The sequence below is a fragment of the Micromys minutus genome, assembly GCF_963924665.1.
Source record: "Micromys minutus genome assembly, chromosome: 1".
NCBI classification, from domain to species: domain Eukaryota; kingdom Metazoa; phylum Chordata; class Mammalia; order Rodentia; family Muridae; genus Micromys; species Micromys minutus.
Window position 1 is genome coordinate 169,204,433 of NC_137969.1, and position 14,448 is coordinate 169,218,880.

The 14,448-nt window shown below is 48.1% G+C and overlaps 1 protein-coding gene across 4 annotated transcripts in view; it reads right to left on the reverse strand.

Annotated features, from left to right (window-relative positions):
* The window catches only part of LPIN1 (lipin 1), a 103,300-nt gene that overhangs the window by 12,866 nt on the left and 75,986 nt on the right, over nt 1–14,448 (reverse strand). For all 4 annotated transcript variants that reach the window (XM_080939177.1, XM_080939176.1, XM_080939178.1 and 1 more), the window contains 6 exons: nt 14,051–14,144; nt 12,719–12,909; nt 10,896–10,989; nt 9,570–9,639; nt 6,606–6,698; nt 3,906–3,985 (listed from right to left, as the gene is read on the reverse strand). In XM_080939177.1, coding sequence (XP_080795303.1) covers nt 3,906–3,985; nt 6,606–6,698; nt 9,570–9,639; nt 10,896–10,989; nt 12,719–12,909; nt 14,051–14,144 — 622 coding nt within the window. The remainder of the gene's footprint in view (nt 1–3,905; nt 3,986–6,605; nt 6,699–9,569; nt 9,640–10,895; nt 10,990–12,718; nt 12,910–14,050; nt 14,145–14,448) is intronic.

The window sequence follows — 14,448 nt, forward strand, 5'->3', positions numbered from 1 at the left end:
CTTGCAAAGCCTATTTTCTTGTACAACAACCTAGAACCACCTACCCAGGGACAAATGGCATCTCCCACATGTGTCATTACATAAGATAATATCTTACAGACTTGCCCATAGGCCAATCTTATGGAGGTTTTTTTTTTTTTTTTTTTTCTCCCAAGTAAGATTCCCTCAGAATTCTAAGATATGCTTAGGATTGGATCAAGTTGACAAAAATAAATCCATCAACAAGCACACTAACTCTCTCATCCCTTTATACAGAACAACATGCACACAGATCTCTTTCTTCCTTTACCTCAGGATCCCCTCTCCTCCCAACACCCTCTCAGCTCATTCCTGCTCTGCTCCCCAGCCTGCCTTATGGTCACCAAAAGCCTCCCATACAAGACTCCTCACCATGTGTACCCAATCAAGAAGTGATTCAAACCGCCCCACGTTCCCCAGTACCAAGAAGTCATGAAAGGAAACACTCACATAGTACCTCACATCTATGTGGAAACTTGGCTTGGTATAAAACCAGATTTTGGAAAAAAAAAAAAAAAAAAACAACAAAAAAAAAAAAAAAAAAAAAAAAAAAAAAACGAACAACAGATAATAGCCTGGTGATCCTGGCTCTCCATGGGCTCTTGCCTAAAAAGCCAATCACAGCCAGCCACCATGCCTGGAGAGGCACTCTTGACAATCCCAAAGCTTGTAGGTAAGAAGACAAGCTATGTATAGGTTGCCGTTCTGGTTGATCCAAGACTGACCTGAGCTCTGTTCGAGTTGGAATACAGGCAGTAACTGCGATCTGAAAACCCAAGGTCGCCAGCCCAAGAAAACACATGCTGCACTACTTAAGATTAATTAATTATACTTATTCCTGCCTTTCAGCCTGTTGGCCTCATCCTAAAGTCCAGAACACACTCATCCACCCTTCCAGACCTCAGGATGCAGCAGTGTGGGGAGAATGAGACGGACATGTAAGCCCAGTGCCAGAGACACCAGAGGACTCCTCTCTGTACGTCAGTCAGCTCTTCCATAAAACGGCATGCTCAGCCAAGTCCCTTCCCATTCCAATATCTGCAGATTCCATACAGAGTGCTGGGGGCAGACATGGTCCTGGAGCCTGAGCCACAGGACATACTCCACACACAAAGGCATCCTCGCCAAGCAGGATGAGGCTGAAGGGTGCTCTTTGAGAGGAAAACTTTGGTGCTCAAACCAGGCTGGAGAGAAATGAGATCCGAATGAAACTGCAGCTCCCAGTAAGAGCAGATTGATATGTGCCTCCGTGGGGGGAGGGGAGATGAGTGTGCAAGTTGGAATGGCTGTGATTTCCATCTGCTGCTTAGGAAAAGAATGGCCCACTAAATTCATGTGGCATGCCATGTTGAAGGAACATAGGGAGGGAAACACAGACTCCAAAACCAAAACGGGAGTTGTACAGTTGGCTGCTGGCAGCTCTCCGATGGGCAGCGGTTGGAGGCTGCCACCTTTCAGACTTACGCACTCTGAGTGGAACAGGCTGTTCCTAGGCAGAGCCTTCCACATCCCTCTTGAAGTGGCTCATTAAATGTCAGTTGCTTTACAGTGGCTGCAAACGGCAACAAAAGGGCCCCAAGTCATTTGGAAAATCTGTGTTCAGATGAGGAACTGTGAACAACGTTTAAGTTAGTTCTTGTCACAGCACACATTTTTCAAATGGCATTTTAATTATTTGTATGGTGACAAGCTGTTTGCTCAATTATGGAACTTTGGGGACTGTTCTGTCAGTCAAGTCTGTCAATTAGGAAAACCTTCCAGTGCCAGTTTTGTAAAAGGCATCCACACGACTCTGATAGGAGTGGGAGTCAGGGGTGCCACCAGAGAGGAGGACACTCAGCCCTCAGGAGCTTCCACACATTCCAGGATCTCAGTTCCACACACACGAACCAGGTTATAATTTCTCCGGCCTGAGAAGTGGAATTCAGAACGGGGCGGAGTGGGGTGGCTTTTATGCAGCAGGAAAGATACTTCTCCACAGTTCAGTCCAGACAGGAAGGAAGCCCAGCACAGCACACATGAACTCCAGGGGCTGTGCTCCTTAAGTGTCCCGCCTTCCCTCAGTCCTCAGCCCGCCCCCATGCCCCTGAGTTCCTCCACGGCCAGAAATAGAAGGAATGAGAGTGGTGATATGAACAGCGGTGGCACCGTGTCCTCTGTGTCCCCACCCATCCTTCCTGAGGGCTCGCTGGCTCCTAGGCTCCATCTCCTCCAGCTCCAGGCCTGGCCTGAAGCAGCAGTGTAAGTTTGGAAGACGCTCAGCACATGACCCATGCAATGCATCTTAAAATAATTTAAAATGCCCAGTTTAGTCTTACCCCCATGTCCTTAGGTGAGTACAGTCTGCCCTGGTGGGCCTGTGCATTCTCATCGGGGAAGAGGGAATGTCAGGGTGCCTCACCCTGGGTCACAGATGGTGATGCAAAGAGGAGTCTTAGCGAGTCAAAGACCACAGAGAGACGACCTCACACCACCCCTGCCCCTAAGCCCTGCTCTGAGCCACTCTGGCCTTTAAATACCACTGCACAAAGACAGAGCTCTTGACCAGAATGCCAGGGAGACAGTGCTGAGGCTCACACTGCTGGCCGTCTGATCCACTCCAAGCCTGGGCATAGGAGAGCACAGAGAAAGAAGGCAAGGAGGCAAGTGCCACCACATGGGTACCAGGAGCAAACCCAGAGGGCCAAGGAACACCCCATCCATGCAGAACATGGTGTACTCCCCCATCTTCAGTCCTTCTACACACTCTAACCCCACCTGGCCCCACCCCTTAGTCTTCTCCATGGAGAATAAGAAAGCAGACCCTTCCTTGTCAGTGGAATTAAGTTTCTACCAACAGAGAATTCTAGAAATGTGTTAGTATAAGGTACAGATGAAATGAAACCCAAGCCAGCTTTGTCTGCAACTGAACAGGCACATGACACGGGGACACACTCATCAAATCAGGTAGGCGCCATGTTTTCAACATGCCCCAACTGTAATGGGCCTGGCTTTGGCCTCAAAGGTACAAAAGTGATGAAGATGTGGGTGGAACCTTCAGTGACTCTCTCTGCTGGTCTAGGAAGTGCAAGGCTGCAGTGGTCAGGTATCAGTATGTCAGTGTGATGCTATCCTGTATCAACTGAGCATGGGCAAAAGACATCGTCCTCAGAGTCAGGGCACCCTCGAGTCCTATACACAGAACAGCAGATGCTGACTGGGGCATCAAAAGCCAACCAGGGTTCAGCTGAATAAAGCACCTTCCATGCAAGCATGAGGGCCTACGTGGGGATCACCAGCACCCACTTAAAAACCGGACTCAGCAGCTCACATCTATAATCCCATTGCTGAGGCTGGGGGATATGGAGACAGGTCTCAATGGCCAGGCCGTCTAGTCAACACACAGAGGCCAGAGGCCTATGAGAAACTGCCTCAGAAAACAACAGAATGCAACAGAGGGAGACATCCTTGAAAGTACAGAGCTGTGGCCAGGAGCTAGGGAACATGAAACCTAAGCCAGCTTTCACCGCAAATGAATCAGCACTCAGGGAGGTCATCAGAAAATGAGGAAGAGTCTGGTGCTGACCTCTGACCTCAACACATGCACTCCCAGGCAAGTACACTTGCATGTGTGCACAAACACACACACACACACACACACACACCACATGCCAGGACCAGTAGAGACATTCTAGCTAAGCATGTCAATGAAGACTCACTTTTACCTTGAACCTCAACTGTCTGAGAAGGTACATATACTGGAGCAAGGAGAGAAACCAGTCTCAGTCACCTATTAACTCCAGAAACCCAGACTTCGGATGTGAACCACTGTCTTCCCTCATCGGGGTCTGGAGGCTTTGTTGCAGAAGGACACTTATACACACACACATACACGCACACACAAATACCTAGTGGCCAGGCCAAGCTGCGATGGCTGTTCTCCAGTATTGTGGCCCTTCCCAGTGAGGCCCTGTTCAGGCTTGCTTTCCTAGACAAAAAGAAAAGAGGCCATCAGAGAAGGAGGAAAGGGAAAGGACTCTCCAGAAGCTCGGGTCCCACCAAGGGCTCCCTAAGGCCCAGGGCAAAACAACAAAGTCACACAACCAGGATGGGGACCCACACACAGGAGGCGCTGGCGGGTGTTTGTTTTGGCAGGCCTTCATTGCTTCTTTGCCTAGAAATATCATAAGATTAAGCTGAGAAACATTTTTGACAGAAATGAGTCTGTCATCCGTAAGTGTTCCTGGCACCCAACCAAACGCCATCATCCCTGTCACAGAGATGCGCGCTTTATCAGGGCTGCCCGGATTCCTGAGCATTTTCACAGTTTTTTCTTCTAATTGCCAATAGAAATGTTCGAAATAATTGCACACCATATTTTTCTCAGGGAAAATGAGAAGGCACGCATTTCTCTCTTCCAATGCAGGGTAATCCTAAAGGGAAATGTCCCTTGGTTATGTGTTTGTGTTTGTGAGCCATAGGGCAAGCCACCTGACTCTTCCAGCCTTGCTTCCTCACCCTCTCAGACAGAGATGTTGTGGCTGATCCACCATTGGCTGTGGGTGCATCAAACAAAAAGTCTGACGCACACAGGGGCAGGGACAGGGACTGCCACTCGGTCAGAAGAGGCCAGAGAACATGTCAACAAATGGAGACACGGTGAAAACACCTTTGTGTGTGTCCTTTGGTCAGGAGACAGGTTAATTACTTCCACTGTCATGTTTTAATAAAGCAAGCAAGTTAGGCTGGGCATGGTGACTCTTGCTTAAAAATCTCAGCATTGGGGAAGCTAAGACAGAAAGACGGCTGGAAGTTTGAGCTAAGTGGGGCTCTAGACAGAGACTGTCTCAAGGGAGGTGGACATAAATCAAGTGAATAGTGAATATCTAAAAGTATGAGTACTGGAAACTAGTTTGGAATATTCCTTCAGCTGGTTGGTTCGTTGGCTGGCTGGCTGGTTGGATGCAGGGGTCTTGTTAAATAAGTCCTGGCTAGCCTGACACTCACTATGTCGTCTTAACTGGCCTGTAACCTGTGGCAATTCTCCTGCCTCTGCCTCTTAAGTATTATAGTTACAGGATGCAATGCCATGCCCAGCTTTACTTCGTTGGGTTTTCTTTGTTTCTGATTGTTTGATTTTGGCATTCCCTTCTGTTTTGTTTTGTTTTGAGATGGGGCCTTACTGTGTGGCCTTGGCTGGCCTTAAACTCACTGATCTACTCTAGTAGACCAGGCTGGCCTTGAACTCACAGAGATCCACCTGCCTCTGACTCCTGAGTGCTGGGATTTAAAGGCATGCACCATGGTGCCCATCTGTTGTTTGCTTTAATAAGTATAAAAGCAACATACATAACCAGTTATGTATCATCTTCTGAATAGTTTTACGTAAGTTACTTGACCACCACAGTTAAGAACTTTCCATTAGGCTAATTCAGAAATGATTTCCAGTCTTTAGAGAGTGCCCCTTACTACACTGGAATTCCCCTTAATTCTAGCTATTGAGAATTTAGGAAACCTACAAAATAAGAAGGCTTTGAACTGTATGTCTTCCTGAAATTCTAGAACATTCTGCCCTCTGGTTAAAAAAAAAAAAAAAAAAAAAAAAAAAAAAAAAAAAAAAAAAAACCTAGAAAGCCATTTATGTGCTATCCACTGCAGGATAGCAACCATGTTTGTACTGACTTGCTCAACCCCTGGGAGATATGGCAGCAGGTGGCAATATGCAGATACTCTAGCAGCATATCAAAGAGCAGTTAGATCTGTATACAGCTCTTCAGGGCACCTTCTCCCTTTAAACTCACAGAAGGAAATGAGTTCCACACTTACATAACCTCCTGGTCTTTTCATACTACCTTCCAGAAGCAATTGTCACCAAATAAGTACAAGCCAAACCCCTACACCAGCTCCACAGGCAAAAAGCTCTAAAAGGTTTTTATCTTCCTGGAACTTAGGGAGTGAAGGAGGTGAGAATTGTTAGTCAAATGGTCTCACTAATAGTATAGTTACAAACCCTGACAAAATTCAGGAGGGAGAAGGTCATGGCCTACAAAAGCAGCTATAGCAGGCTGGGTTAATCTGGCAAAAATATAAGGGGGGGGGGGGTTGAGTTGCTGCTGGTTAATTAAGTGAAGAGGGATCAAAGGGATCCTGACAGCACTAGGCAGAGGAAATAGCATGTGCAAAGGTCCAGGGGTAGAATCGATTTTGATCTCGAACACTAAAGAATAGAAGGTAGGACAGCATAGGAGGTCAGAGTACATTTTAGGATGATAAAACCAAAATAAGCTCCATCTTCTTTAAGTTGCTTTTGGGTTTTCTGTCCCAGCAACAAGACACGCACCTATTACATCTTTTTCTTATCTATAAAGAACCCCAGAGTAGGAAGACCTGGGTCTACAAGCCAGAAGGTGAAAGAGCCAAGCTCTGCTGGCCTCTCCTCCTTCCTGCCCACCTTCTGCCTGTGGCCCCTTTGCTGCAGGGCAGGGTCACCAAAGCCCTGTGTCATGGCACGTGTTTACTTCACTCCTACACACAGATGCAAATACACCCGGCTACACTAAACCAAACTTCACCGAGTGCAACCCCACACCGGCACGCTCTCCACTCACCTCTTTGATTGTGGCATTTCTTCCTCTCCAGGAAAACCACCATCTTCCTCCCTTTTTGGGCATCTTATCTCTCATGATGGATTCCACAGTGGCCTGTTTTAAACGGATGGCAACATAAATAATGGAACAAAAAAAAAAAAAAACTCAACTTAGCACACTTGAAACAAAAGAAAACATACGTGCAAATCAAAGTCGGATGTGAAGAAAAGCAAACAAATGAAACAGAACGCAACATACTGTGGGCGGGCTGAAAATTTTAGAAAGGCAAAACCTAATGGCGTCCAAAATCACGTGGAGGTAACTGAGGCACGAGGACTTAAGAAGATGGGAAAAGAACCAACGGACAACAAACAGAATATGACACAGCAACAACAGGAAAGAAAGGATTAGAAATCATTAGTGGTTAGTAGAGCTTCAGCTTTCACATTAAAATGGCTGATTACAATGCTATTAGCTTCAATATGGTGATTACGAAATAAAACATGAAAAGAAAAAAAAATGGTCACTACAGTACAGGATCAAAAAAAGCTGTCAACACACGCCAAAATGCAGTTTTCAGGTTTGGGGTTTTTTTGGGGGTTTTGTTTTGTTTGTTTGTTTGTGAATTTAAGTTTTCAAGTTTGACCAACTGAAGTTTACTTAGCAGACTGATTTAAAATCAAAGGTTAAAGATAAAATTCATATGGATACCTTGCATACAAAGCTTGCTGGGGGAGATTAAACATAAAATAACTTTGTAAGTAATTCCAAATAGCAATGCCTGTCTTAAGGCTATTTTGGGGACATAGGCAAACGTTAGCTAAATTTCTTCTTCCGTTTAGGACTGTAAGTAGTCATTACCACAGCTAATGGAGAAACCTCCTCGGAGTGGGGAAGCTAAGTACTTCAATCTAACAGGACAAGGGCAGGTACACAGATAAGCGATTCCCAGAGTTAACCTAATATATGGAATCTGTATTTAAAAGATCCGTATCTGACATGGAAGGCAAACTGCACACCGTGCATACAATGTTCATGGACAGCAGAGCCTACAAATGTACCGTCTGCCGTCTGCCTCCAGCCCAGCCAGTGCATCCCCAAAGACAAGCCCTACAACCTAAGGAGAAAACCTAATAGGACCGTGCTTTTTAGATGGAGTCTGAGGTTCACCAACAAACAAAAACAGTCAAGAAAACCCTCAGACAGGATTACTGTAAGTAGGCACCAGTCCTGCAGGGTGTTAAATCTAGAGCAATCTAAAGAGTTCCCAGTTGGTTCCAGAGTAAACGCATTACTGTGACAGAAAACCTAAAGTTTAGATTTAGAAATTAGCCTCGGTTCACAGGTAAATGCAACAGCCACCACCAACTGTCAAGCAGAAGGTTACCTAACAAATGACACTGGGGTGACCCTGAGCCGATTCTGAACTTTCAGACCCTGTAATTTGAGCACCTGCCTCCTTCCAAACTGTGGTCCAGAATCGGGTTGTGACGGGTTCAGAGACAAAACCCCGCCTGCCCTGTACCATTCAGCTCCTTCCGCTACCTGCCGAGGACCAGTTCTGAAGTGATCACGCTTTGAGCAATGAAGCACAAGGAATCTGTCCTGCCTTCATTCCTACTCCAGGCCCTCTTATGTAAGGAAATGTGTGAAGCCAGTCACCAAAACAGTCACCAAGCACTGGTTGAACCTACCAACCGTTGCCTCGATTGTCATAAGATACTAAATCCGTAATATTCAAGCTGCTGATTATGTTTTCCACAACAGAAAAGATCCTGATTCAGTGACCACCTGGGAGGGGGGAGGAAAGTGATTTGATTCCCCAAATCTCCCTCTATCACTATCAAGACAAACTACAGACGGATCAAGGATTTAAAATAAAAGGAAAGACTAGAAGAAAATATGGGGTATTTTACAAATGAGGAGGAGAAACCCTTTTTAAAGTGCGAGTTATGTAACAACAGCATAACAAAGACTAAATGCTGCAGTGAAGATCAGTTCTGTGTTAGAGAAACAGTGTTAGCAGAGCTCAGAACCCCTCACCCACTAGATCCCAACCCCCGGGGACTATGCTGTCCAGCAGCCCATGGGCCTCCTCCTCTCTTCTTCCTACTTTGCAAGCCTTAGAAACCACATCCTCAGCTGTGGATACAAGGAAACCTGGTCGGAACATAACAAAACTCATTTTACAGAGCATGCCTCAGGCCAGCCCTACAATACTGAAAAGGGCCACCAAACACACAGCCACCATCCCCAAACTACAGCTCAGACAGAAAACACACCCAGACTAAACAAAGTGAGATTCTGAACTCCAAAAGCCTTGAGCTCTGGAAAGATCTGACAGAGTGCAACAGCCTGGACTTCCAAGCACAAGCCCGTCTAAAACTGTCTCCACAGCCCAAAGAACATGCTCCAAATCCAGAAGAAAGACAACACAGGAGAAACGAGCAATTCCAGGCAAGTGGAGAAGATGACCCCTGTAGGGCTGACGCGTCTGCCTTCCTCATTCAACTCTGGCTTGTAGTCACTCCCGTTCTCACGAGCAGGCTAGGAGCTACCCAAGCCCCGTCCTCACCCTGCCTTGGAGAACCAGGCACAGGGCTGGCTTCTTAGCAACACCTGTTGACCATGATGACCTGTGTGCATCTGTCCCTGTGTCCACGTCTGCCCTTTCACGACTCTGCTTTCTCTCCCTGACTTCACTTGTTTCTGCATCCTGGTGCCTGCTGCTCTCTGGCCCTTTGTAAGCCCAGCACAGCAGACGTTGGGAGTGGGATCAAGGGCCTACAATAAACGATTTCAAGTCTTGCCCTGGTGAGGAAGGGAAGTGGGGGGTGAGGCCCAAGTGAGGGAAGTCTGAAACACTGATGTGGGTAACTCATGAGCATCAAGACACCATGGCCTCAGACTTCCAAAGTCAAGCTACGATTCCCCCATTAACCTGTCCCTCCCTGGGCCCCTTGTCTTACTCATGTTAGCGCTCACCTTTGGCAAAGGTTTCTGGAAAGCCTGCATGGCCAGAAGTAGAGGAGCTGCTGTTGTCCAGTTGTAATACCTGAGGAGACAAGGAAATGGTGTCGGAATAGGGGGTTGGGGACAAAAAGCATGTCATGGAACGGTGGACCAGAGTGACGTCTTTTATCCAGCCCAACGTGCTTGCTCCCTTTCCCGCTCCACATTGACCCCATCTACACGATGCCTCCCTTCCTCCTGTTCTTCTCACCGCTATGGTGAGGGTGAAGGGTCAGCTGCAGACAAGGCAGGAATGTGAACACACAGACGTGCCACTAGCTGCAGCAGCCAAGTCCCACTCTGTGGTCCTTGCTCCAAGCCATGACCTACTGACCTTCATGGAAAAGGGACAGGCAACTACTTTATAAGCTCCTAAGACAATAAACACCTAAAACACTTGCAACCTCCGCTCAGTGGGGAAAGTCTACCCTCCGTCGGGTCAGCAGAGATCACTGCAGAGCACAGACCTCAGATGGCAATAAACCAATTTCTCTAAAGCAGCTATGCCACTATGCCTAGGACCAGATAGAGTCAAAGTCCCACAGTCGGGACACCACACCTGACATGGTCAGTTTCAACATCTGGTGCAGGCACATATTAAAATCCTCAAGATAGGGCTGGGGAGACAGCTCTGTAGGGAGGTGCATGCCCCGAAAGAATCTGATTTCAGATCCCCAGCATCCACATTAAAAACCCAGGCCTGGTGGCACAGACCTGTGATCCCAGTGCAAGGAAGGTGTGGAGATAGGGGGATACCTGATGCTTGCCCTTTATAGCAAGTCAGGCCAAACTAGCAAGTTCCAGATTCAGTGGGACCCCATCTCAAAAATTAAGGTACACAACTGGGTATGGTAGCAACCCCCTTTAATCCCAACAACTAGAGAGGCAGAGATAGGCAGATCTCAGTGAGTTTGAAGCCAACATAATCAACCCTGCCTCAAAAGACAAAACAAAGGAAAAAGGGTGCTCAAAGATGACAATGTGGACCTCTGGCCTCAGCATGCATACGTACATATGTACATGGATACACAAACATATGCACAAGTACACACACACATACACGCACACACATATATATGCAAACACACCATACACACACACACACACCACATATTTATACAACACACACACACACACACACACACACACAAACTCCCCAGAACTTGCAATAATCTCAACTCAGAAGCTACATGGGAACACAGAATTTTACGGATAATAAAGGGCCCTAATTAAGTTTAACAACGACTTTGGTAAGGCTTGACAGAGGCAGTACCACAAGGACTGTCAACATGAACTCACTTATTACCAATCTTGACCACGAGGTTGGGGTCATCGATGATAGCAGGGTTGTCGGCAAATTGCTGATATGACACGGCTTGTTCCAAAAATGCATCTGTGGTAGCAACGGCAGGATGGGGGGGAAAGTCACAAAGTCTATTTCTTAAAGGAACAGGCCAATTTTCAGCTTACTCTTGACATGTGTTTCCCTGAGAGTTTATAAACTACAGTTCACCAGAAAGTCCTACAAACCCTACAAAACATACTAGTAATGAGGAAGCTTGGGCTTGATGCTTTATTGGGGGGGAGGGGTCTTAAGATTTCAACACATGCATGGGTGGAGCCCGTGCACAGAAGCGGAGTAATGTTTACCAGGGACACCAGCTTGAGTCCTTTTTTTGCTGTGGTAATCTGAGACAAGTGACTGAACCCCCTAAGCCTCAAAGCTCCCCCTTAGCATGTGCGTGATGACCATGGTCCTAAGGACGGGGAGGATGGCAATCAGTATGCTGCCCGAAGTGAGGGCTCGGACAGCGTTGGCATCTGCACTGCCAACTACTGCCGTCTATGCGAAGTGCTGGAGCTCGGTCAGGCCCTGTAGGCCCGGTGCTAACCATGCTCATCCTCGCCCACCCTTGGAGAGGAAAGCCTCACCACACTCAGAGCAGGCCCTCCAGGCAGGAGTGCTATGGGATCAGAAGGCCCAGTCCTCAGCCCCGAACCAGAGAGCCTTTGAGTGTCTGGCCAAAGACACTGACTTCCCTCAACTTCCCCACTCAGCTGGGCCATGCCTTGGCCCTTAACTGGAGCTCAGTCTCACTGGCCCAAATCCGTGCACACACTGCTGTCATCTGGGGAATCCTACAGTTAGGAAGGCCTAACGTACTCTCTCTGAAGCTTCTACCCAAACCTGACTACGCAGAACCTTGGAGTTCTCGCCAGCAGCCCACTGCCCGCATACCAGGCAGGGAGTTCCAGTACGCTGCCAGCCAAGCAACCTGCCCCATCACAGCTCAGGAATATAATAGACACAGCTGTCAGAACTGTGATCTTAGAAGAGGCAAAGGATAAAAGGAATGAACTGCTAGGAAGGGCTGGAGGCACCCAGGATAAGAGGATCCAGGCTGTGCATAAGAAGTCTGTCCAGGGACTCCTCTGTGGTCACTGGAGCAGGAAGAGGAAGTAGTGTGGCTCGTCAGAGCACGACTATCCCTGCTGGAAAGTCCGACCATGAGGAAGGAGTGGGAAGAGCAAGCAGAAGTACAGAAGAAAGGTGGAGAAAAATTAGGTCTGGCTCAAGAATCCAACAGGCAACCGCTGCAGTACCAGCGAGGGGTCTCAGGCATGCCTCAGCATCGACCCATCATGGGATGTTCAGCCCTTTTCCAGCATGGTACACAGTGTCTGTCAGACACCACAGCCTACCGGTACAGTAGCCTCTGGAACCCAGTGGAGAAACATTTCCAGGATTCCCCAAACTGACTCAATTGCCCTCTCCCTTCTCTAGGGCCCACACACTCCCAACTTGACATTACAGAGCAACTGATGTGACCCCCGCCCTGCCCCCAACAGGATCGCCTTGAACATTCTTCAGGGTTGACCCTGGACACAGGAGACACCCATTTGTGCTCAAAGATCATCTCTGAGGAAAAATGGCCCCAACAGCCTCCATGCTGCCTGAAGGCTCTCTTGCATCCTGACAAAATTCTAACTGTGGGGCCAGAGAACGGTGAACCTTCCTCTTTCTCACAGCCAGGAGCTAACATTCTGATCCTCAGAGTTCTCAGCTCCTGGGCCTTCTGACCAGTGGCCACTAGAGGGTGCTGTCCCATACAGCCTAGTACCTTTGGTGATCTCTCTGTGGTCACTGAGGCCACCGCAGAGGGAGATAGCAATGGATGGCAGGTCCCTCAGGCTGTCGGAGGTGCTCTCCACACCGCTGTCGATGCCCGAGCTGCCCACCGACTGTGGGGACTGGCTGGCTGACCTGGCTCCGTTATCACTGGCTTGCTTGGGGAGCCCACCGGGATCCCCACTGGAAGGAGAGAGAAGCTGTTCTGAGCATCCCACCCTCCTCACTCCAACTATTATATCAAATGACCCTCTAGAGAGCTGTACCATAAAGGAACAATTACTGTCACCTCAGGGCAGCTTTGCCATCAAAACATCAGTACAGATGTCAAAGGTGAAGGACCCAGCTCAGGAGGGCCTGTCACATTCTCCTGCGACACTCCAAACCCATATGAAGTAAACCCCGGAGAAAGTGTGTGCCTGGGAGGCCATCGTCCCCACGGGTTGAGTGTGAATCCCACCCAGGAAGGATCTTGATATCCCCCCACCTCTCTCTCTGTCTCTATCTCTCTGTCTCTATCTCTCTGTCTCTGTCTCTCTGTCTCTGTCTGTCTCTCTGTGTCTGTCTCTGTCTCTGTCTCTCTCTGTCACTGTCTGTCTGTCTCTGTCTCTCTTTGTCACTGTCTGTCTATCTCTGTCTCTCTCTGTCACTGTCTGTCTCTGTCTGTCTCTGTCACTATCTGTCTCTGTCTCTCTCTGTCACTGTCTCTATCTGTCTCTGTCTGTCTCTCTGTCTCTGTCTGTCTCTATCTCTGTCTCTCTCTGTATCTCTCTGTCTCTTTGTCTCTTTGTCTCTCTGTCTCTCTCTGTCTATGTCTCTCTGTGTCTCTCTGTCTCTGTCTGTCTCTGTCTTGGTCTCTCTCTGTCTCTGTCTCTCTGTCTCTGTCTCTGTCTCTGTCTCTCTGTCTGTCTCTGTCTCTCTCTGTGTCTCTCTGTCTGTCTCTCTGTCTCTATATCTCTGTCCCTGTCTCTCTGTTTCTGTTTCTCTATGTCTCTCTGTCTCTGTCTCTCTGTGTCTCTCTGTCTGTCTCTCTCTCTCTGTCTCTGTCTCTGTCTCCCTCTCCCTCTTAGTCACTCACTCATTTGGATGGTTAGCCACCAGTGGTCCCTGCAACAAAGCAGTGTGTGAATGTCTTAAACTGGCCCATCTCAGACTATAGAAAATGGTATCAAGGCCAGATACGATAGCTCAACCCTGCAATCCAAGCACTTAAGAAGTTGAGGCAGGAGGACCACCATGTATTCAAGGATACCCTAGACTATAGTTAGACTGTATCTCAAACGTCAAAAAATGAAGAAGTTTGAGTAATGAAAAGAACTTTTACTTCTTGGGGAAATACAGGGCTGCCACTTCAGGGTCCATGTCCGTGAGGTCATCCAGATAAACGCCATCAGCTCCGAGGTGTCGGCTTCGTTTATCTAAAGGAGTAAATGGAGTGGGTCAGAAAAGTGTTATCACAGAAACCAACTCTGAGCTCCATCTCCAAGAACAGCATCCAAGCCCCAAGTGCAGATCTGCCCCCCGGGTACCACGGCTGCCTCCCCCTCCCCCTCCTCCGGAGAGCCACACACTGAGATGCTGAACTGCCTTCTGCATCAGCCAGAGGGAGTGACATCACAGCAGTCATCCACAGAGGGCCTGACAGGTTCCAGTCCCTCAACAGTGCCACTGTCAGCACGATTCCCGCCTGAACACTTCCCTGCTGACACTCTAAGGCACAGC